Source organism: Pseudorca crassidens, chromosome 4, assembly GCF_039906515.1.
Source record: "Pseudorca crassidens isolate mPseCra1 chromosome 4, mPseCra1.hap1, whole genome shotgun sequence".
NCBI lineage: Eukaryota > Metazoa > Chordata > Mammalia > Artiodactyla > Delphinidae > Pseudorca > Pseudorca crassidens.
In genome coordinates, this window is record NC_090299.1 from 3298602 (window position 1) to 3322945 (window position 24344).

At 58.5% G+C, this 24344-nt stretch overlaps 1 protein-coding gene and 1 long non-coding RNA gene across 4 annotated transcripts in view; both read right to left on the bottom strand.

The window, feature by feature from the left end:
- The window catches only part of SH3TC1 (SH3 domain and tetratricopeptide repeats 1), a 37082-nt gene extending 29395 nt beyond the window's left edge, over positions 1-7687 (bottom strand). Inside the window, exons 1-2 of one of the 2 annotated variants that reach the window (XM_067734992.1) lie at positions 7554-7687; positions 1812-1996 (exon numbers count right to left, since the gene is read on the bottom strand). In XM_067734992.1, the coding sequence (XP_067591093.1) occupies positions 1812-1950 (139 nt within the window). In that variant the 5' untranslated portion in view covers positions 1951-1996; positions 7554-7687. The remainder of the gene's footprint in view (positions 1-1811; positions 1997-7553) is intronic. The other variant, XM_067734993.1, reaches the window with a different exon arrangement.
- Positions 7688-12213: 4526 nt separating this feature from the next.
- Positions 12214-20676, bottom strand: LOC137223068 (uncharacterized). Of its 2 annotated transcripts, none has more exons than XR_010942705.1 (2): positions 20228-20676; positions 12214-12413 (listed from the first exon to the last, which is right to left on the bottom strand). It is a non-coding gene; the product is annotated as an uncharacterized lncRNA (long non-coding RNA). The 2 variants fall into 2 exon arrangements; XR_010942704.1 differs by lacking the exon at positions 20228-20676 and adding an exon at positions 12665-13265.
- Between the last annotated feature and the right edge of the window lie 3668 nt (positions 20677-24344).

The following is a 24344-nucleotide window of genomic DNA, read 5'->3' on the forward strand; positions in this document are numbered from 1 at the left end:
TCTGCGGTATTTCTGCCCAGAGTGCCTGCCTGCAATCCTGAAAAAACAGCCACGCTTGAACTGAGCTGTACCCAAACGTTCTACAGAATATACCTGGCCCAGAATCTTCAAAGTATCAACCTCCAGGTTAGAAAGCTCCACAGGCACGTGGCCACAGCACGCAGAGCCTGACCAGGGTTTTCTTTGGTGGAAAGGACATTACGGGCACAGATGGCAGGATGGGAGTGAGGTCCGTCTGCAGATTAGATAATGGTGTTGTTTAAACCAGGAGAGTTGGAAGTTTGAAAAAATTGCACAATGGTTCTGTACGAGCAGGTCCTGGTTTGAGGAAACACACACGCCAGAGCACTGGGGGATAAAGGGGCATCGTGTCTGCAGTTTACTCTTAAACTGTCCTGAAATATAAATAGATCTGTGAATGCAGAAAGACAGAAGGCAAGCATAGGAAAATGTCAACATTTGAGGAACCTGGGTGGGGTACATGGGAATTATTTATATTATTTCTTGTGACTTTTGTTGTCAATTTGCAAAAGAAGCTGAAACGGGAAGGGGCTCTGGGTGGATGGGGTGAGAGTCCACTGGCCACTTGGCTACTCGGGGCCAGAGAGCCCAGGAAGACAGGAGGGGCTCCCAGACCCCGCTGCCTGGGCTCACAGGTCCACCCCAATGCCAGCCAATGCCAGCTGCGCTGTGGGGCAGCTAGGGCAGGAAACACTTGGCAACACGGTCAGAATGCTTCTGGCTTGGCCGCGGCACCGACGGCAGGAATCCCCGTGCTCCAGGACTCACGGCCCCTCCGGGGCTGGGCTGCCGTGCGGGAGGCTGGTCTGGCCCCCAGGCATCCGGCGGAACCCAGCTCCTCTGTGGCGTGCTGGCGAGCACTGGAGGGCGCCCGGCCCAGTGGGATCCCCAGGCCAGGCAGGTGTCTGACTACAGGAGTCAGCACCCACGAGGCCACCCCGACCTTTCCCATCTCCGCTAATCGCCAAGGTGTAAAAATTCCGCTAATCGCCAAGGTGTAAAAATACCTCTAATCGCCAAGCATGCACGGCGTCAGGCTCTGGGCCAGGCACCGAGTATGAGGTTTTGTTTCCATCCTCCCAAAGCATCGATCCTTCGTCATTCCAATATGTGCTCAGCTGCTATGTGCTGAGCCCTGGAGGCAACTAAGCAGGTGACCAGGCTGAAGGTGATGAGGTGACGAAGGGAAGCCCAGGGAGGGACAGGAGGACAGGCTGTCCCGGGCTCGGGGAGGGGCCTGGGCCCACCTCAGCCTTCCCCCCGCCCTTCCCTCCTCGCCTCCAGGACCCAAGAAGTTAGGGAGAGGGGTCCTGGAGATCTCCTAGGCCACCCCTCGGGTTTCCACGTCACGTGGCCCAGCCCTGCTCCCGGCACAGCCCCTCTCGCGCGCACATGGGCAGGTCGGGTGGGAGACGGCTCTGCCCTGGTCACACCCCTCATCCTCCGCTGTTCAGGAAGTAATCCTGCCCAGGGCCTGGCCCAGGCCCTGCTTCCTTCCCCTCCCTGGGCCTTGGTTTGCGCTCCTGGAAGAATGAGGGACGCCCCGTCCTGAGGAATCCCCGGGACTCACCTCCAAGGACAAAGCAGAACTGTGGGCACCCAAAGCTGCATTTCTAGAGGTTCCAACCCCTGCCCCTCCCGCCGCGCCCTGGAGAAGCACCAGGTGGGCCCCCATCTGTCGTAAATGCTCACTGGGCATATCCTCCTTCAACACAAGCACTGACAGTGCAGGCGTCCAGCGGCATCCTGGGTGCAATGGACGGCAGGGTGGACGCACACGCCACACTCACCGCTTCCCACGGTAGCCTTGGCCTCCTCAGGCCCTGCTCGCCCCCAGACGGCTGACGCACTCGCTCCCGCTCTCTGGACCTCGCGGCCACCGCTGCCTCCCGGGGGCCCCACGGGCCCCCTCCCCGTCAGGCCCTCCATGACGCAGTGGACTCAGCGCCAAGGGCCCGGCATGCCGGGCTGGCCTCTGTGGAGAGAAGAGAGTGCAGGGGTCAGCAGTGGGGACCTCTCTAAGAAGACAGGCGGCCGGCACCAGCACAGATCTGCCGCCAGAGTTGGGGGAAGAGGAGAGAACGCCTCCTCTTTGCCTGGTGGACCCTTGAGCATCCTTCCAGAGCTCTGCTCACCGGCCACTTCCCCTCCAGACAGCACAGTCTGGGCGGGTAGGGGCCATTCTCACTCATCAACAGACCCTGAGGAGGTAGCTCAGATCCTGGCACCTGGAGGCTGCTCAAAACCTTCCCACCGGGGCTCCCCTAGTGGCGCAGTGGTTAAGAAGCCGCCTGCCAATACAGGGGACACAGGTTCGAACCCTGGTCCGGGAAGACCCCACATGCCGCGGAGCAACTAAGCCCGTGCGCCACAACTACTGAGCCTGCGCTCTAGAGCCCGCGAGCCACAGCTACTGAGCCTGTGCACTGCAACTACTGAAGCCCGTGTGCCACAACTACTGAAGCCCATGTGCCACAACTACTGAAGCCTGTGTGCCACAACTACTGAGCCCACATGCCACAACTAGTGTAAGCCTGTGCGCCTAGAGCCCGGGCTCCGCAACAAGAGAAGCCACAGCAACGAGAAGCCCACGCACCGCAACGAGCGCGACACGGAAGCAATAAAGGCCGTGGGGGAACAGGGAACAGAGCAGGTGTCCTCTTGGGACATCCCGGGACCGTGGTTTAGAGATAAGCCCACTGCACCTCCCACCCACCGAGGGCTGGGAGGGACAGATTCCCCCAAAGACAGCGCATCTCCTGAGAGAAGAGTACACAGCTCCATTGCATACGGGGCTCAGCTGGGCTGTGACTCCAGCCTCGGATTCCCAGGGGGTCCTGCTGCTCCTTATAACTAAGTCCGCGTCCTGGGGGCCTCAGTGGGCCCCGTTTCTCTCACCGGAAGAGGACTTCACCCTGTCCAGTTTTGCAGGAAATGGGCCAGGTCCCACGCTGCCCCGTGAGGGGAAGAAGCAGGTGGCAGAGGGAGGGAAAGGAGGAAGTGGCTGGGGAGGAACCAGAGACCGCTCCCCACTCCCGGGGTGCCCTTGGGCCTCCCCCCGAGAGCCGGTCATTATGCACCACTCTTTCCTGGGGCCAGAGAGGAGTGAGGCCCTTTCCGACCCGACAGACGGTGCTGCCAGGGTCTGGGGTTTGGTCACCAATTAGAGGACACAGCAGGACACAGAGCCCCTTCCAGGCACAGGTGACAGGGAGGGCGGGTGTGCAGCCTGGGCTGGGGGCTGAGGCACAGAGGCAGAGCCCCTGCCCCCATCCACAAGAACGGGAGTCAACTACGCCCCCCTCAGTTTCCACCTCGGGGACAGAGGGGACAGGAATGGCCCCGCTCACTCACACGGAGGTGGGCAACAGCAAGGCCAGGAAGCAAGTGCAAGAGAAGGTCCTCTTGTCAGGTCTCTGTTCTCTGATGAAGAGCTGGGAGGGTTCAACCCCAAACCCTGACCAGGCCGGCAAGAATTCCCTCTGCACAGAGCGGGACGCACAGGGAGACAGGAGAGCGCACCTCTGAGCCCCTTTCCTGGGGACAAAACTGCAAACTGGAGAGCAGGTGTGGCCTCCTCCAGACCCACACCCCGTCCTGCGGTGGGTGCTGGGGAACAGGGGGCCCAGCAGAGACCAGAGGACGCTATGAGGAGCATGGGGCTCAGAACCCACTGGGCCTGCACAACCCCGAGAGCCCCTGGCCGGCCTCCCGGCTCCACCGGCTTCCTGCAGCAGAGAATGGGCAGCAGATGCGGGGGCGGATGGCGGCAGCTGTCGCGTCACCTCGGGGCTGGGGGCTCGGGGCTGGGGGCTGGGGCAGAGGACACGGGGCACGCAGGGTTGCGGGGGGCACAGCACTGAGCGCCCCGTGAACGCACAGAGGAGCCACCAGAGCGTCTTAAACCCTGAGAAGGGCTGCGTTCTATCCCTTGGAAGTTTCGTTCCTGTATTTGTGCAGAAAAGACAGAGAGAGTGGAGGTGGGACCTGCGAGGGGTGGAGCCTTGGGTTCACTTCCCTGCCTCGAATTTTCACCAGGGTCAGGGAAGCTGGACCTCCGTCAGACCCAGCAAGGAGTATTTTCTTCAGAACTACGGACCCAAGGCTGCCCCAGGGCGGTGGCGAGTCTCCACAGGCTCCCAGAGGGCCTCAGACGCAAGTGTTTGTCAACACCTGCATGCGCCAGGCGCCTCAGCCAGGTGCACTGCAGCCGGCGGGGAAAGGACATCACCCCGTTCTACAGATGGAGAAACCGGGCTGGGCTCCGAGGCGGGGGGCAACTCAACCCCCTACACACACACACACACACACACACACACACATACTCTCACATTAACACTCTCTCACACACTCACATCCCCCCCCACACAGACACCCCTGTCCATGCCCACCCTGCTACCCTTCTAGGCAGCCCCTCGCCCCCAGGGAGGAGGGAGGAGGCCGGAGGGTGCTCCCTTGCCAGAGGAAGAAGCAGCGTGGACCGGCAGGTTCCAGGAACGCAGCACTGCTGCAGAATTCTCCAGCAACCTTTGTTAAATGTCCAATGTCATTTCAAGCCCTGGTGCCTTGCACTCCCTGTGCCCTGGTCCCCGGGGGCCATCCCCGCCCTTGTCACACACGAAGACCTCCTGGCATCTTTCAGGGTGCCGCTCCATCTGCCTGGCCCTCCTCAGCCCCCAGCCAAGCCATCGTCTGTTTCCTTCCTCTCTTTACTCTGAAAACGGCGAGCCCCACACCTGTCATCGAGGGCACCGTGGCCTGGTCACAGGTGGGTGTCGGGACCGGGAAGCACGCGGCTACGCGGCTTGGAGGCCAGGCTGCTATCCCCGCTGTTCTGCTCTTCTGAAGCATCTCAGTAGGGCACTTGGACCCGTTGTCCTGCACAGGTCCTGTTTGTGGGGTCTCTATAACCCCAGCCGGGGTCCTCGTCCCCCCCTCTCTACAGCCAGGCATCTTGCACAACCCACACCCAGGGCGTCTGACTCTTGTCCCCGCCTCCGCCCAGGAGTCAGGACCAGCCCATCAGCGCCTGTGTCCCTGCCCCACAGGCCTGCCCCCAGCAGCTCAGGGCTGGTTTCCTGAGAAAACAGAAGGCTTCGGGGCTCGGGGGACTTCCCACTCTTGATGAGGGGCCTGCCCATCAGGCAGGGCTGCCGGGGACAGTCGTAAGCGTGGGGTTCCTGGTCACAGCCCGCGTGAGGAAGTGGGCTCTGTCTCCCTGGGAGGGTCCCTCCCTGCTGGGTCCTAAAATAGCCTTGCTCAGCCCAACAGGCTGCCGGCTCCCGGCTGCAGGAGGGGCCGCCCAGCCCGCAGCCTGGCAGGTGTCCAGAGCCCCCACGGGCGGCCCTGCGGAGACTCAGGGACTGTCCTTCCCTGTGGCCTCTGGCCCCTTTGCTCTGTTCACTGTTGGGCCACCCGATGCGTCAGCAACAGGCCCCAGGTCCCAGCCAGCACCCAAACCCAGGGGACGGGAGTTTGGCACCAGAACACCGCCCCATGCCTCAGTTTACCCACCAGAGAATGAGAATGAAAACACCACCTACAAGGAGGTCAATGGATTAAAGGCTGGTGCTCCTGGGTTACAGCTGCGTTTAATAAATGCGGACGGGACAAAGGGAAGAGGTGGTTTGGGGAGGTCTGGCCAGAGCTTTCTCTGGACCCGTACTGAGCAAATGCCTCGAGGGCCATGCAGACCTCGTCCACCTCACCAAGAAGCACCTCTTGAGGGTTGTCTGGTCACCCCCTGTACTGGGGTGACCAGTGCACCCCCAAAGTCATGTCCACCGCTAACCTCAGAAGGTGACCTTATTTGCGGTACGCGGGCCTCTCACTGTTGCGGCCTCTCCCGTTGCGGAGCACAGGCTCTGTACGCGCAGGCTCAGTGGCCATGGCTCACGGGCCCAGCCGCTCCGCGGCAGGTGGGATCTTCCCGGACCGGGGCACAAACCCGTGTCCCCTGCATCGGCAGGCGGACTCTCAACCACTGCGCCGCCAGGGAAGCCCAGGTGACCTTATTTGGAAACAGGGTCTTTGCAGGTGAGGTTAGGATGAGGTCACACAGGACCGAGGTGTCCCTGCATGCCTGGGGTCCTTATAAGAAGAGGAGGGACACAGGCACACCTGGGATGCTGTGTGACGATGGAGCCGGAGGCCAGGGCGATGCGCCCCACGAGCCCAGGGTCGCCTGCAGCGGCCAAGAGCTCAAGGACCCTCCCTCAGAGCCCACCCCCCCGGGAGGGGGGCACCCTCCCCACACCTGGGCTTCAGACTTCCAGCCTCCAGAACTGGCGGAGAATTAACTTCTGTGGTCAGAAGCCCCCAGTTTGTGGCCCTCTGTTACGGCAGCCCCAGGACAGTAGTCGCCCTGGGTGCCCCGCGCCTTGAATTTCTCTGCCGTAAAGTTGGCGTTTTGGGAGGGGGATTAAGTGACCTCAGGCCTCAGACGCCGGCTCAACACCGGATACAGGAAGCCTTGTCATGGTCGGGAGCCGCCGCCCCGCAGCGCTGAGTGTCCCCGCTTAGTCCTCATGACGGCCTGCGGGAGCGAGCGCTGGGCCCACTGCACAGAGGAGCCATGACGGCTCCGTGAGCAGCTGTGCTGACTCCGCCCGGCCGGGGCGGCTCTGGTGGGATCTAAACCCAGGAGGGTCTGAGTCCAGCCCTCGGCACCCACCCTGAACCTGAGCTCACCCTCTACGGCTGCGCCTCTATCCACAAGCTCAACCACAGCACGGCCCCCCGTACCCAGGCCCCGCCCCGTGGGAGGCTGCGCCCCAAGGGACCCGCAACACTAACTCCCGCCAGTGTGGCTTTGCCATCTGTCATCTCTAGGAAACTCCCACAGACAGGGGTGGGGCTCCTGGCGGAGGGGGCCGGGGGTCACTGAAGGCCGGGGGAGGGTCTCAGTGATGTGCTGGGACCACACACCCAGGGCAGGACCTGGTGCTCTGAAGCCTTGGGTCTGGGTTTCCCTAGAACCTTCCGGTTGGGGCCCCTGGTCAAGTCACTCGTCCCATTTGTTGATGGAGAAGAGGCCCAGGGGCGGTGACCTCAGAGTGGCCAGGTCACAGCTACAGCGCCACCCGGGCCGGGACACGTGGTGTCTACCAGAGGTGGCGTCAACCCAGGGTGGAGGCCCACTTGAGGCCCCCTAGACCCGGAACCCTGCTTGCTGGCGCTGTTCCTGCGTCCTGGCCAGACCTTCGGGACGCGCTGGCTGGCTGCCTGCGTGAAGTGGGGGACAAGCGAGATCACGGGAGCGACTGTGCTTTGTCAAACCCGACATCATCACTGGGGCCATGGCTGCCGGCCAGCACGGGGTGCTCCCAGAGCTCTGCCCGGGAGTCCGCTAACCAGTGCCCACAGCCTTCGGGCCTCCCCAGACTCCACTCCTTCTCCCTCCCGATCCTAAAAGGTCAGAAAAGTCTCCAAGAAAGTGAAAGGCAAGACGGCTCAGATCCGACCGTGGCAAGACCCAGCTCTGTGGACGACGCCTGCTCAGCCGTCCTCGCCCGCCCGTCAGCGCCCCGTACCTGCGCCCCGCTCTGCAGGACCGCGGCACCAGGCGGCCGCTCCCAGCTCCTCGCTGGCTCGCCCCGCAGGCCGTCTCCGCCGCCCGCAGCCCAGCTGACTGCACAGTGGCCGCCACCGGCCCCTCTTCCTGCCCTACTTCCTCCCTGCACCCGTGCCTCCGGAGAGAGGCAGGCCCCACGCTGCTGCACCGCCCCCAAGGGCTGGTTGATCATTAGCTCCGTCCTGGACCAGCTCCAGGCCCTGCCCCGCCTGCCCAGGGCCCGGCACCCAGGCTCAGATGTGGAGGCCACACCGCCTCAGCTGCCAGGATTGGGGAAGTCTGACAGCTGCCCCGCCAACCTCAGCTCTGCTCTCTCTTCCTCTTCCACTTACCGCACACACGTGCACACACACGTGTGCACACACACGACATACATGCGCACATGTGTGTGTGTGTGCGTGCGCATACGCGCAGCTCCTTCCCTCTGTCCCGGTGCTGCCCCGGCCCGTTGGCCCAGTCAATGGGAACGCACACAGGGGACAGCTGGGCGTCTGCTGTCCTTCCCTCTTTGTCTTTCCGCTGGGCTCCAGGCCCGACCTGGGTTTGACAGCAGGGGACCTCAGCCCTGCCTGGGAAGCCAGAACTGGGTCTCCTGGGTCTCAGACAAGAAGCAGGAACTGAACACGGGTCGGCCCCTGGCCCTAGCCTCCCATGTGCTCTCAGGCCCTCACGGAGGCAGGGGTGTGGCTCTGGTTGCTGGCCCCAGCCCAGACCCAGGAATCAAGAACAGAGGGCCACCTTCTCCGTCCTGTGCTTGAGAAAGGCTGGACTTTCACTCATGGCCTGGCTTCATGACCAGGAACGTCTCTGAGTTCAGTGGTAATGTGCCCATTTTACAGACAGGGAAACTGAGGCCTGGGACATGATGTGGCATGCCCAAGGCCGGTGGTAACTAGAAGGTGAGCCCAGAACCAGGTCTGACCGACACCGAAGCCCCCGGGCTTGGCTTCTAACTGCGGCACTGCTGGGGCGATTGTTCTCTGTCACGGGGAGGGGGTTGCCATGTACGCTGGGATTTTAGCAGCATCCCTGGCCTCTACCAGCTGAAGCCGACCCCAGCTGTGACAACCATTCACATCTCTAGACACTTGTCTCCTGGGGGCAATGTCACCCAGAGTGAGAACCACTCAGGGCCGAGATATTTCTGGATGACCCCCTCCCCGCCCCGTCCGTCCTTCCTCAGATCAACTCCCAGCATTAAGGCAGTCACCCCAATGTCACAAACTTCCTCCCCTCCCCAGTGGGCCAGAGCCCAGGCGTGAGGGGGCAGCTGGAGGCGTGTGGGCGCGTGGCCAGCTCACACCAGCGAAGCCCCCACTGAGGGCCAGCATGAGGCTCGAGCCCCTCTCGGAGCAGCTCTGGCCGCTGAGGTCCAGGGCAGGCAAGCCACTCCCTCCGGGGGCCCCAGAAAGGCCAGGCCCGGAGCTCGGGCTGCCCACACCCCCAGCCCAGCCGGGCCACACCCCACACGCCACCAACATGCTCGGGGACCACAAGCCAGGAGCCAGAGGTTCTAGGTGGCCATTTTCACAGTCCCCTAAGACCACAGGCCAAGTAATGGGGGAGGATTTCACGCCACCCCCTGGGTCCCAGGGGGCCAGGCAGCCGCTCCCACCAGCAGCTCTCCCTCTCCGCCCCAGGGAGGTGCGGCCTCCCCAAGCCTGGCCTCTGTCTGTGGATTGGGGCCCCCTAGTTCTCCAGCCGCCTCTCCAGAACCCCACATTGTGCGGAACATGAGCTGCTCGCTTCTGCTCCCTTTGTTTTTCTGGAAACTGTGTTGAAAGAGGCCCCAGATGGGCTCCACAACCATAAAAGGGTCTGGACGCGTTTCCTCTCCTGGCCATTGTGCCCCGCTGCGGCCCGAGCCCCCGTATCCTGTTTGTCTCTGTAGCTGCATTCTTGGCCCAAGGCCGAGGGGGTTTCCAAGAGCCTCCCCCACTGTGCCCAGCATACTTCAGCTCTGCATACCGTACCCCAACTTCACAGCGTGTACCCCAACTCTACAAGTGCACCCTAATAGCCTTCCAGAGGAAGAATGTGAGCCTTTCCAAATAAGGGGTCCCTCCTGGAAGTTGCACCACAGAGCAGCCCCGTACAGCCCTGTGTGCAAGAGGCTGGTTTCAACCCCAGCCCAGCCCAGGTTTCGGGTGCCCCTGAGAGAGCCTGTCACCCCCTGGGCCTCACTTCCTCCCTTTTAAATGGTCAACTTGGGCTTAGAGATCTCTAAGTGCCCTCCCAGGTCAGCAGCTCTGATCCCTGCAGGGTTGTAATAAATTCCAATTATCACTTGCCAAAAAGATGCTGGATGCATGGATTGTAGCCATTCCAGTGTATTACCACCATCCCACTGGACTGAGTAGCAAACGGGCTTAGGAGAGGCAGGACCTGCCCCGGATCAGGTCACACAGTCCCCAGGCTGACACCAGGGCTGCCCAGGGCCAAAGCGGACCCCTGACACTCTAAGGCATGAGACACACGGCCAGAGGAAGAGCTCTCAGGAACTTCCTGTGGGAAATCCTGTGGCCACCCGCCAGCACCCCAGCTGCAGCTTCTCTTTAACCATCCCTGTGGGTCCGAGGTTGCCCCCTCCCACCTTCAGCCCGCCTGGACCCTGCTCTGCCATTGTGGACGGAGGTTCCCAATGAGCTCCCAGGACGGCTCCCGCCTGATTCCTAGACCATAGACGCTGGCCCTGGGCTGCCATCCAGAGCTGGGGGACAGGGGCTGTGGGGTGCCCTGCCTTCCATCCTCTGCTTATGTTTTAACTCATGGAGCAAATAGCAACAACTGTGGTCCTACAAAGACAAAAAGCAATTTCTAATTTTATCATGTCATCTTAGAGCATTTTCAGTCCTCTGGGGCTGTATCAGCACAGTCTTGGGCCAGGAAAGGTGACCTAGCCCAACCCCCAGGCCCAGCTGTGATCCTCTGGACAGCCTCCCTGGCACGTGGTCCAGCCTCTTGGGGGGTCCCACACTCTGCCTTGTGACTGCTCTGCACTTTGGGGTTCAGAGCTACCCCTGCCACCACCCATCTTGGCTCCATCATCCCAGTTCTGACTTCAAGTCCCCACCCACAAGGGGGCTCAGACAAGTTGGGGTTACAGACTTGGAAACAGACTGGGATGATGTAGCACGATCTGTGCAGTGCCAAAGGAAGGGGAAAAAGAGGGAGGCGAAATCTAGGAAGGCTTCCTGGAGGTGGAAGCGCCTCAGCTGACTCTTGGAGGAAGAGGGACTAGGCAGAGAGAAGGTGTAAAGGTCTGCCTGGGGACAGGGCCAGCCAGAAGAGCACATGAGCCTGGCCTGCTCCAGGTAGGCAGCTTGCTGAAGCATCCCACAGCCACTTCTGGCGGCTGCAGATTCTGGGCGCAGGTCACCCTCTCGCCCTGAGGGTTAAACTGCAACAGGCCATAAACATAAATGGTGAATCCCAGGAATGCAGAGGCCCTGGGGAGGGGGTGGGTTAGGGTTGGGGGACAGGACGACTCCCTGCTGGGTCTCTGCAACAGCCCAGACAGTGAAAGCAAGATGTACAGGTGATTCTAGAACAGGGGCAGCAGATGCTTTCCACAAAGGGACAGAGAACAAATAGGTTTGGCTTTTCAGGTCATAATGTGGGATCCACCAGAACCCTGCAGTTACAGCCTGAAATCAGGCTTAGGTGATAGGAAATGACTGGGCCTGGTCCAGCGCCAAGAAAACCTTATTTGCAAAACAGGGGTGGGATTTGGCCCTGGGTATAGGCCCTGCTCTAGAGAATGGGGCGGGATGGGGAATTCATGGAAAAGCCCCTCAGGATCACCCTGCCACTGACGCAGGAAGGAGTCACCACAAAACATCCCTTGCCACCCCGGAATTGGGACGTGGAAAGGTTCACCATTAGGGAAACAGGGAAGAACGGAATCTGACTCCATGTTGGATCTGTTTCTTTTACTTTAATCTTTGCTTTTTGTTGCTTTTGTTACTATAATCACTAAAAGGATGCTGCCTATAGCTGCAAGCTAGGTAATGGCCTGCCTCGGGGAACCCTGCCCCTCTGCCTGAATGTTAAACGAAAGTGCCTTTGTTCACCTCACAGGAAGACATTCTGACCCTGCCCACCTGTGAATGGCTGCAGAAAAGAAATTAACACATCCCCTCCCGGAGGCTGGCCAGGCCAGGAGATATTTTGCAAGACAGGCAAAAAAAAAGCCTTTTTGCTTTACTTCCTCCCTGTCTCTGTTCTATAAAAAAAACTGGCGTGAGACCCAGATAAGATGGTACTCTAGGGGACTCCCCTGCTGGTGCAGTGGTTAAGAATCCACCTGCCAATGCAGGGGACGTGGGTTCAAGCCCTCCAGGAAGTTCCCACATGCCGCGGAGCAACTAATCCTGTGCGCCCCAATTACTGAGGCTGCGCTCTAGAGCCCGCGAGTCACATCTACTGAGCCTGTGTGCCACAACTACTGAGCCCGCGCACCACAGCTACTGAAGCCTGCATGCCTAGAGCCCGTGCTCCGCAACAAGAGAAGCCACCGCAATGAGAAGCCCGCGCACCTCAACAAAGAGCAGCCCCCGCTCGCTGCAACTAGAGAGAGCCCGTGCAAAGCAACGAAGACCCAACGCAGCCAAAAAATTAAATAAATAAATTTATTTAAAAAGAAAGATGGTACTCTAGGACATTAGTCCGCCATCTTCTCAGACGCCCGGCTTTCCAAACGAAGACGCTATTCCTTGCCTCAACATCTCGTCCCGATTCATGGGCCTGTAGTGCAGCGAGCAGGCCGGGCTTGGATTCAGTAACATTAGGAGAGCATCTCAGTAGGGAACGGTGGAGCCTGGAAGACCAGTAATGACCAGAGCTGAAGACCGTCCTGTGCTTGATGCCGGCTCAGGACACGATACAGGAAGCTGCACCCTTCCTCCCTCCTCCCGCTGGTTAGGACTGCAGCTGCTAAATTATCGAGGGTTACCGAGAACCGGCACCTGAGGATGTTCCCAATAAAGACAGGCGATTGGGCTGCGAGGTAGCAAAGTCCGTCCTTCAGGCTTCGGGGGAACTGAGACTCGGGCAGAGAAAGCCCCTCACCCAAGGTCACAGGAGGGGGTGAATCCAGTACCCCCACTGGTCCACGCCAGGCAACGCCCCGTCACCTTTCCTGGTCTCTGGCTCCACATCTGTCAGATGCAGATGGGACCCGACTAAAGCAATCTCGCAGAAAGACACTCCTGCCAAGGCCAGCGCATTCCTGAGCCCCACCCGGGTCTAAGGAGCAACCTGCCTGAGACGTCCTTCCTTTGCACAACCAAGTCTGAGGTCGGAGCCCCGGACGGAGAGAGAAGCTGCTCGTCTGGAACCAGCACCCGGCTGCCGCTGGACCTGCCGCAAGGGCTAGAACCATGCGTGTGCTCAGCAGAGCTCGGTCTATGTTTGTTGTTTCTGGCCTTAGCAGCTGAAACCAGGCCCAATCAAAGATGAGCAGAGCTCTAGACCCCGTGATTTCAGGAACTGCTCTTTGCAAAACAAGGATATCGGGACTAAACAGCCTTTCCAGATGACTGATGGCCACCCGGGCCGGGTCGAAGGCCTGCAGGAAGCGGTCAGCAGTTCCTGTGGACCGGAGACGCCACCCGCAATGGCCGTGGCCCCAGCCCGTCCGGCTCTGTCCGGGCAGGCGTCGCCCTCTGTCCAGGAATCGCTGACTCTGCTGCCCTGTCTCCCCTCCTCGGCCCATGAGCTGGCCAGGTGCCTGGGAATCTTCCACATTCAGAAGAGGGGTGCTCCCTCGTCAACACCCCAAATAATGTGACAGGGCACTCGGAGCAAGTTGGTAAGAAAGGACAAAGGTTGTTTTCACAGCCTATAAGGGAGCAAGGTCCGGACTGGCATGTCCTCCTTGTCACATCTTTAGGGGGGCCCTGTGGTACCCACCAGTTCAAAGTAGCCCCCTCCTTTAAAAACTAAGGGACGGGGTGGAAACTCCCCTGGTGGTACAGTGGTTAAGATTCCACACTCCCAATGCAGAGGGCCCAGGTTCAGTCCCTGGTTGGGGAACTAGATCCCACATGCCACAACTAAGAGTTCGCCTGCCACAGCTAAGGAGCCAGTGAGCCGCAACTAAGGAGCCCTCGAGCTGCAACTAAGACCTGATGCAACCAACCAACCAACCAAATAAATAAATAAATAAATAAAATATATAAAAAAGAATTAAGGGATGGGGTTCTAAGCGGCCACACAGCTGGCAGTGGCCGTGTCTTAGAGGTTCCTCCCATCATAGGACAGGCTCGCCCCACTGCCCTGGACCATCCATCCCCTGAGTCGTGGGTGACCAGGAGGCGGCTGCCTGGAGGAGATGGGAGTAGGGGGCTCCAGACTGGGATGCACGGTATGGCCTTCCTGGCTGCCGTTTTCCCTGGGAGCCTGGGGAAGTCACCCAGCTTATAAATGAGACCCCAGGGACACCCCGATCCCGTGGGCCCTCACCCTCCGGGGTACCAGCATTCCCGAAGCGGGGTGTGGCATCCACTGGGATTCTGGGCATTATCCCAGCCCAGGCACCAGGGGATGGATCTCGAACTTGGCTGTGCAAACATTAACCCAGGCCCCAGCACACACTTCCCAGAGACGTCCCAGACAAGACCCACCGCTGCAGGTGGGACAGGGCAGGAGGGCTCGGGGGGAATTTCTGCAGGCCCCCCCGATGCCGCTCCCTGCTGTGCCAGGACTACACATGGGTGATGCTGGCTGGGGGCGCAGCCCCCGTCTCAGCCCCCGTCTCATTCATTTGGCGACTTCTCATCTCTGCTCCCTCTGGCGAAACCTCTAGAGCCTTCTACCCCAGCCAGCCCTGACCCCTCCTGAGCCTCTCCTCACCCACTCCCCAAAACTGCCCTTGCCCAGGCCGCCAGCACCTTCCGCTTTGCTAAATCCGGTGGTTCCGCCCCGTCCTCATCTCGCTGGCCCCTCAGCGGCCGCCCTCTGCCTACCTGCCACACTGCTCTGTCTACACTCGCTCTTAGGTGTGAGCGTGAAGGTCGGGGACTTCAGAGCCCTCTGCCCACACCGACAGCCCAGGTGCCACCTCACACCTGAGGGCGATGCCAGGCCTTCCTCTCGGTGGGACTGGACCACTGCCCCCATTGCCCACCACCCACCCCTCCATCCCCCGAATCTCAGAAAACAGCACCACCGGCCACTCAGCACCTGGTCCTTCACTTTCCACTGACCTGTCACACTCAGGCCACCCCGTTCCCCCGATGGTTGGGGTCCTTGGGCTCCCTGATCCCCTGTGCCCCCCACCACTTCCTCTGCATTTGCACATCCTTTTCCTGGTCACCTTCTCCTCCAGGCTGTGACCTCAACTCCTGTCTGTCTCCTTCCTGCATTGCCTCCTTCTGAGGCCTCGCTGACGTGGAAGCCACCCCTTCCCCAGCCCTGAGGGTCCTGGGCACATCTGTGCTGTAACTGGGGTTTCTTTCTAGGCTGCCGCTCGGCTAACACTCGAGGACCCTCAAGGGCACTGCCGGGGAAGTCTGCGAGCGTTTGTTGAATGACTAACAAACAGGCACCTGAACAGGAGCCCCTGTGCGAAGGACCTGCCTGCCCCAGACTCGCAGAAAGGGTAGCCCCCTGAGTTACCGCCTCAGATAGGGCAAAGCCGTACAGGACGCTCACCCGTCTCCTCCTGGCCGATTTGTAGTTCCCCCCTTTCTTCCTGGCTCTCCAGGGTGGCAGCTGGGTGGGATGGACTCAGGTCTCATCCACGGGCCACCGCAGGCTCCGAGCAGCAGCCCCGCTGCAGGTGGACATCCGCACCTGAGCCCTTCACACGCCCAGCCACCCAGCGGCAGGTTTCACAGGCCGCGGCGTGGGGGGCCTGGCTGGAGCACCCACCGATCTGGTGCCACGCCCTGTTTCCGCAACATCATCTCACGTCGTTATGGTACGTTTGTCACAACTGATGAAGCGATATTGATTGATACATCACCATTAACTGAAGTTCATACTTCATTCGGTTTCCTTAGCTTTTCCCTAGTGTCCTTTTCTGTCCCCAGAGCCCACTGGGGACACCACCTCACACTTCAGTATCGCGTGTCTTTAGGCTCCTCTGAGCTGTGCTGGTTTCTCAGACTCCCCATGTTTTTCATGACTTTTGACAGTTTTGAGGCCTGACCAGGTACTTTTGCAGACTGGACCTCAGCTGGGATTTGTCCGCTGTTTTTCTCAGTCCCTTTACTGTTCATTTTCAACAAACAAAATCTGCTGCGGGTTTTGGTTCCCAGTCAGGCTGGACCCGGCCCTCTCCCAGCAGGTGTTTCTAATTAAACCGCACCCGAGATGCTGACCCCCGTATTCCACGCTGGAGGAAGAGGCCAATGACTCTACAGAAAACCTTGGGGACTGGACACGGGTCCGTGTCCTCGAAATGCATGAAATGATGCTTGGAAGTGCAAAGTGGTCCCAAGAGACCCTTTGTCACCTCCCAGCTCCACAGCCACCGGCCTCTGTCAGGACACCCTCAGCGGGGCTGCGGCGAGCCCGGGGTCAGGCCCACCTGAGGCTGGGTTACCAGCCAACTCCTGTAAAGCCGCAGTGTTCACCCTTTGCCTGGCAGCCTCTGGCATCGCTCCGCAGATGACTGCCTGCTTCTGAGACGGCAGGGCTCCGAGGGGGCGGGGGCTCTATAACAGTGACTTCTCGGAAATGACCCAGGTGTCAAATAAATCAGCGGCCGCAGAGGGTTGAGTAGGGAAGCCTGGGAGATTTTTTTCAGGTTGCGAAACTGTGTGATCCTGTGACAGTGGATACCTGACACCGTGCATGTGTCAAAAGACTTTAAACTTTATAGCACAAAGTGAACCTGAACGTATGCAAACAAAACAAATTTAGGAGGACAGGGGAATGCCAGGTTGGAGGCAGAGTAAAAGACAAAACAGTGAGCAGTATCGCAAATGTACGAAACAGCGTCCCCGAAGAGAGGGGGGCGGTACCTGCACATCAGGTTGGCAACGAGTGGAGGCTGCAGGTTGAAGGCAAAAGACCTCACACATGGGCCCTGGGCTCAAGCTGGTCGTGTTGTTCCCCACGGGGGCCTGGGTTACAAAATCTTACGCTTCTATACGTGTGTCCGGTAGTCAGAATGTGAATAATTAAGTAAATGGGTGGTGGGTGGTGACAGCCGGGTTTCTCACTGTTGGAGTGGGAGCTACAGAAAACCAAGGAGAGGAGGCTGGAGTGATCCATGGGTGACGGCTTAGAGGTGGAGACATCGCTGTGAATTCGTGTTTCACTTGATAGAGATACACAGGTTACATATAGATACACTTATTAGGTATGTGTGTATACGCGAGTTAGTATACATATATATACATGCTAACTTACAGATCTGCGTATATAGAGGGGTTAGTATCCACATACGTACACACTAACTTATAGATACGTGTATATATATGGATACATGTACACACGAGTAGATACTTACAGATACGTGCGTATGCACGGGCTAGTGCACACATATATACAGGCTAACTTATAGATATGTGTATTTACATGGATACGTGTACACATACGTGTACACATACATGTGTGTTTATACATGGGTTCGTATACACATACACATCTGCTGAGAGGTCCTAAAAGACACCCAGGTAGCAACAAGCACACACAGAGTGCAGGTAAATCTTGGTTCCTAAGACTTTTCCCACAAAAGGAATCAGGACTCTTGGAGAACTGGCTGATTCTAGGACTGGGCCAGGATAGAGACACGATGAGCCTGGCTTGTAGTGGCAGAAAAGTAAGGAAGGACATGAATGAAGCAACAAATGAATGAAATCCCACCATGATGAGATGTGTCAGAGGGAGGCAGGGCCAGCTGAAAGAGCCCTCCGTGGCCAAAGCTAGAAAGACTTGAGTAAAAAAAACTAATTAGCGTTAGATTATAACCCATAATCCCTGTCTAATCAGAAAATTCCTAATTGAGGGGCATTTTACAAAGCACCAAACCCAAACTCCTCAAAAACAAAAGAATTCAAATAAGAAAGGCTATACAGGTGGCCAACAGGCACATGAAAAGATGCTCAACATCACTAATTATTAGAGAAATGCAAATCAAAACCGCAATGAGGTATCACCTCACACCAGTCAGACATCGTCAAAATGTCTACAAACAGTAAATGCTGGAGAGGGTGTGGAGAAAAGGGAACCCTCTACACTGTCGGTTGGGAATGTAAACTGGCGCAGCCACTATGGAAAACAGAATGGAGGTTCCTCAAAAAACTAAAAATAGAGTTGCCGTATGACCCAGCAATCCCACTCCTGGGCATGTATCCAGACAAAACTATAATTCGAAAAGATACACGCACCCCTATGTTCACAGCAGCACTATTCACAACAGCCAAGACATGGAAACAACCTAAATGTCCATTGACAGATGAATGGGTAAAGAAGATGTGGTACATATATACAGTGGAATACTACTCAGCCGTGAAAAAGAAAGAAAGAATGCCATTTTCAGCAACATGGATGCAGCTAGAGATTATCATACTAAGTGAAGTAAGCCAGACAGAGAAAGACAATACCATATGATATCACTGATACGTGGAATCTAAAATATGACACAAATGAACTTATCTACAAAACAGTAACAGACTCACAGACATAGAGAACAGTCTTGTGGTTGCCGAGGGGGAGGGGGGTGGGGGAGGGATGGAGTGAGAGTTTGGTATGAGCAGGTGCAAACTATTGTATAGAGAATGGGTCAACAACAAGGTCCTACTGTAGAGCCCAGGGAGCTATATTCAATATCCTGTGATAAACCATACTGGAAAAGAATATGAAAAAGAAGATTTATATGTATAACGGAGGCACTTTGCTGTACAGCAGAAATTAACACAGCATTGGAAATCAACTCTACTTCAAAACATAAAAGAAAAAAAAAAGAAGAAGAAGGAAAGTCTGGGAAATTGTCACAGTCCAGAAGCCCTGGGAGATGTGACTAGTAAACGTCACATGGGGTCCTTGATAGGGTCCTGGGACAGAAAAGGGACATTAGGTAGAAACAAAGGAAACCTGAATGAAGTATGGGCTTCACTTAGTAATAATGAATCTATTGGTTCACTAACTGTGACAGATGTATGGAACCGATGTAAGATGTTAGTAATAGGGGAGACTGGGTAGGGCTTACAAAAGCTCTCTGTGCTATATTTGCAATTGTTTTGTAAATCTAAAACTGTTCTTGGACTTCCCTGGTGGCGCAGTGGTTGAGAATCTGCCTGCCAAGGCAGGGGACACTGGTTCGAGCCCTGGTCCGGGAAGATCCCACATGCCGCGGAGCAACTAGGTCCATGAGCCACAACTACTGAGCCTGCGCGTCTGGAGCCTGTGCTCTGCAACAAGAGAGCCCGCGATTGTGAGAGGCCCGTGCACCGCGATGAAGAGTGGCCCCCGCTTGCCGCAACTAGAGAAAGCCCTCGCACAGAAACGAGGCCCCAACACAGCCAAAAGTAAATAAATAAAAAAATACGGGAGTCTATGTATTTAAAAAAAAAAAAAAAAACACATCTTTTTTTTTTAAAGAGGCCAAGTAAGGTGGAACAAGCTGCAAGTGTGGAGAGAGGAGGATGGAGGGCATGTCTCAGGCCCACTCGCCGTGTGGCCTCGGGCCAGCCTTGGAGCCGCCCAGCCTGCACAAGGAGGCCGAGAGGGGCCGAGCCTGGCTCTCCTTGTGCTCTCCTTGCGGTCCGAGGCACTGGGAGAGCCAAGGCAGGCCTTCAGCGGAGGCCCCGGTTCCAGCCACGACCTGGTAGTGACCTCCGGCAAGTTACGCCCCCTCGAGCCTCGGGCCGGGCCGGGCCCCTCCGCAGGTCACCTGAGAATTGTAGGCTCTGTTTTGTGTAAACAAAACTCAGCCTGGGGCCTGACCCGCAGCCCCCGAGGTGGGGAGGGAGAGAGGGAGAGTCACCAGGCTCTCAGTGCCTCGCCTGGGCCACAGGGCTGCCCCTCACCCCGCCCGTCCCCGCCATCAGTCTACGTGAGGTCTGCAGTGCACCCCAGGGCCGCGGGGCAGGGACGTTCCCCACCCCTTCCACCTCCGCCCCGTCCCCATTCAAAACCCACTCTCGGGCCCACTGCCCAGTGTTGCAGGGACTTTGGCCCCTGGGGGGTGGGGTGGGGGCTGGGGGAAAGAGGAAGAGCAGAGACCCCCGGTGCTGATGCCCAGGGCGGGCGGGGCAGTCTTAGAGGCAAGGGGAAGCCAGGACCTGGCCCCCAGCCCAGGGCTTCTGTTCCTCTCCAGGGCTGTGGGCGCCGTACCCCCTGGGCACACCGTCCTGAGCCCCAGCACGGACGCTCGCCTCTCGCAGATGGCAAACTGAGGCTCAGAGGGGGAGGCGCTTACTCGCAGGCCAGGGGCTCAGCCAAGATCGGAATCCCTGGGGCTGCTGCCTCCTGGGCCCTCGAGAGCCCTCCCCGCTCCCCGCTATGAGCCCCACCCCGGGGAGGCACCTCCTGCCTCACAGCTGCCACCCTGACAACGTCCAGCTTCACCACCAGCCCTTGGCCCCTTTCTCAGGCGCAGGACCAGCTGAGCACTGCCCTGCCGCTCCCCGGCCAGGACTGTTTTGGGGACACACGCCCACCCTCCCCTGGCCTCACCTGCCCCAACAGGTGACCCTCAGCGTGGGGCTGGGGGCTGCAGCGTAGGGGCGGCTCCTCCTAGAGCAGTCCTGCCCGGTGGTCTGGAACTCACCCTTCCAAGGAAGGGAGGGAGGGAGGCTCCCGGGGCCCCTCGGGACGGTCGCTGGCTGTGCGATGCCTGTCGCGGGCAGGAAGGCGCACATCTGCAGCAAGCTGGCCCTCCAGGCTCCGATCAGGCGGCCCGAGCTGTCAGCCCGGGTCATTGGCTGTGCCCGCGGTCAGCCCGCCCCGCCAGGAAGGGGCCGAGTCTCCTCCACGACCTTCCTCCTCCTCACCGGCCCGGCCCGTGGAAGTCAGCAATCCCGGGTCAGCATTCCTGAGCTGGGCGGGCAGGGGAGGCACCCCCCTGGTCCCTGTACTGCAGAGAGGCAGGAGGATGGGCCCTTGAGCACGGCTGGGCTGTCCAAGAAGAGTTCGCCCCTCTTGCTGGGGCCGGTTTCGGTAGCTGGGAGCTCAGCAAACATCCACTGAGCAACTGCTGTGTGCTGGGCCCTGTGCGAGGCAACAGCAGATCTCAGGGCGTCCAGAGAGACCATTTCCCAAAGTAGTTCCTCCTGGGTCACCGGCGGTGTCCTTAAAGTTACAGATCCTCGACTCCAGACCCACCGCGTCAGCACCTTCCAGGGCAGGGCCCAGAAATCTAGATTTTTAACAAGTTCCCAAGGGGCCCCTGTCATCAGGCAAGTCTGAGCACCCCATCCCAAAGACACGTCTATGCTCAGACATTCAAATAGGTGGGCAGAGTCACCTGTGACAGGCAAGCCTCCCGTGCCCCTCCACAGATCCCTGAACCACGAGGGACGGGGCCCCTGCTCCCAGGACTGGCCATGTGACTTGAGGCAAGTTTCTTAACCTCTCTGTGCCTCCCTTTTTTTTTTCTTCTGGCCAAGCCATGAGGCATGCAGGATCTTAGTTGCCCAACCAGGGATCTGGGGATCGAACCCGGGCCCCCTGCAGTGGAAATGTGGAGCCCTAACCACTGGGAAGCCAGGGAAGTCCTGTGCTTCTCTCTCCCTGTCTTTGAAATGGAAGAATGCTAGATACTCGGCCCCCCATCAGTATTCGTGAGAAATAAAAGAGTTAGTAATGGTTAAGGGCTCAAAACAATGCCCTACGTACACATGCATACACACACGCACATACACACGCACACCCCAGCTGGGCATTTTTATCAGGCATCCTGCTGGCTCTGACTCAGCCACACGAGATGATCTGTGCTGTCTCGGGGGAAGAGCTGGCTTGGGCAGGAGGCAGGAGGTGCTGGGCCTGCGCTGGCCTTGGGGCTGGACAAGAGCTGGCCGCTCAGTGCCCGTCACCCATGTGGATGGACGAATGAATGAGTGAATGAATGAGGTACAAAGTGTCTGACATTTTCTTTGCTTTTACTTACAAGAGCACAGAGTTGGTTCCCACAGCGCCCCGCTGGCTGACACCTGATAATACTGGCCACCGTGGTCCCTGACACTCTTCCTTCAGTCCAGAAACCTGGGCTCGCTTCCTGTGACCCCTTGGGCTCACCTGGGCTCACCCTGTCTGGCCTGTCCCGGGACCGGGGCTCTGGCCTCAGGGCTCACATTCCTGCGGGTGTCAGCAACCGTCAGGCCACAGGCGAAGGGCGTAAAGACCGCTGATTCGTTTTCAACCATGGAAAGTAAAGATTTCACACTAAGATATCTGGCTGCTCTGGAAAGTCGGGAAGCCTGGACACACGGGGCAGCCTTCCCCCGCCGCTCACCAAGGGCCTGCTGCCCCTGCATGGAGGGTGAGCTCTCCCATGGCCACGGCCACCAGGGGCTCCCCTGGCTCCCGCGTTGGCGCCCTGCGGGCACTGAGCTGTGACCCCGCTTCCCTGGGCCAAACCCTGGCGGCTTGGTTCCCAGGAACCTGCGCGGGGCCCTGAAATTCCTAGTCACCCCCACCAAGCTCTCTAATGCTGCAGGCCTAGGCTGACCTGCAGGACCCCACCCGGGGGCCAGGGGAGGGTGCTAGTCCCAACCCCGAGGGAGGCCAGGCCGGGGGCTTAGAGGTAGTTAGGTCCTGACCACCCTCCTCGGGGGGGCCTCCCCCAGGTCGAGGGCTGGCAGGGTGCCACGCACCTGCTCAGGCTTAGATCCCGAGGGCTCCCATCCCCCAGCCACTGCCCATTTCCAGGGTTGGAGACCAAGGCCCCGAGGGGCCCAGCAGCTTGGACAGACTCTCCCCCTGGAAGTCCCCTAGCCAGGGTCCCACTGCAGGATTTCTCCTGCTCAGGTCTCGAGTCTGGAAGCCCTCTTGTGCTAGGGACCCTTCCCCCGCCCTTCCGTAGCCCCGTGGGTCCTCTCACAGGGCTGAGCTGTGTCAGGAGTCCTGTATTTTCTTTTCCTTTAAATTTTTTTTTTGCACTGCGCTGCATGGCTTGTGGGATCTTAGCTCCCCAACCAGGGATCGAACCTGCGCCCCCTGCAGTGGAAGCGTGGAGTCCTAACCACTGGACCGCCAGGGAGTTCTCAGGGAGCCCTGTATTTTCAATCCCGGGGTCACTTCGGACAATACACAGCTCTCTCTGGGCCTCAGTTTCCCCATTTGCAAGTGGGAAGTGGATGGCCTGGGGACCTTCTGGGGACCACGGCTCTGCAGCAGACACCTTCTTCCCAACCACCAGACCGCAGGCATCGCTGCTCCTCTCAGCGGTGCTGGCTGAGGGGCCCGAGGCCATTGTGAGCCTGCGTGGGATGCCCTGACGCCTCTCCTCAACCACACAGCATCCTCACATCCGCCTCCTTGAACCTCATTTTGATGGGCCCGGGATTGGTACAAGGAACACGAGGGCTTCCCTGATGTGCATGAGGTGTACAAACCATCTCGCCTTGGGGATTGGCGCTGTGGAGCCCAGAATTCACTTATAAACAAACAAATCGCCTACATCCTAAATTTCTTGTCTTAACCTTTTAAAGACCATTTTGGAAATCTTGCTTTAAAATAATGAAAGCCAAGGGCACCAGCCGTGATCCCCAAGAGGGAGCACAGTGGACTGGGGCTGTCTTCCAGGTGAGTCTCCCCAGCGTGTAGGGGCCGGGGTGAGCCATGCAGCGAAGGGCAGAAGGTGGCCTGAGGGGCAGGCGTGACCCCTCCACGAGCAGCTAGAAGACCCTAGAACGTGTGTTGACAGGGCGAGACGCCCACAGCCGGGAAGCAAAAGCTATGAATTAAATGGACAGTACTTGGTCTGATCCCTTCTGGGATAAGCAGAGCTCCCTGCGGCCAGAGTGACATAGAAACAGGGGCAAAGACAAGGCTGAGACCTGCATGCCCGGTGGGGACAGGCATGACCCCATGGGCACAAAGCAGCTTTATATGTGAATAGGAGGTTGGGGCAACACCCCAAGGCCACGTGGACTTGGACTTGGTTCTTGGGACAGGGTCATGGGGGCTATCTCAGCGCACTCCCATGAGGTCGCCTGGGGCTCCCTCCAGGACTAGGGTCCATCCCAGCCCACAGACAGCGGGAAGTTGCCAATTACTGTAGATGTTATGGCAGGATAAACACTGACTACACGAAGATATTCTCAACGTATCCTGCGAGGCCAGGCTGAAAGAGGGGATTTCAGAGCATCCTGGATGATCAGAGCCCATCTGCGGTTTTGAAAATGCTCTTTAGAGGAAGAAAACTGGACGGAAGAATATGAAAATGTTCTCTGTAGTCATCAGGGTGATGAGGTCGGGGCCATTCAATGTTCATGACACTCTTTCTGTATTTTCAGGGTGTCTCACTTTAAAATCAGAAGATAAGGGCTTCCCTGGTGGCGCAGTGGTTGAGAGTCCGCCTGCCGATGCAGGGGACACGGGTTCGTGCCCCGGTCCGGGAAGATCCCACATGACGCGGAGCGGCTGCGCCCGTGAGCCGTGGCCGCTGAGCCTGCGCGTCCGGAGCCTGCGCTCCGCACCGGGAGAGGCCACAGCAGTGAGAGGCCCGCGTACCGCAAAAAACAAAAAAAAAAATCAGAAGATGATTACTTTGTACTCAGAAAAAATGCAACTGGTGGGTAATGAAACCATGTTTTGGATGCACGTTTATACACGCAGGCGCTCCTGAGCA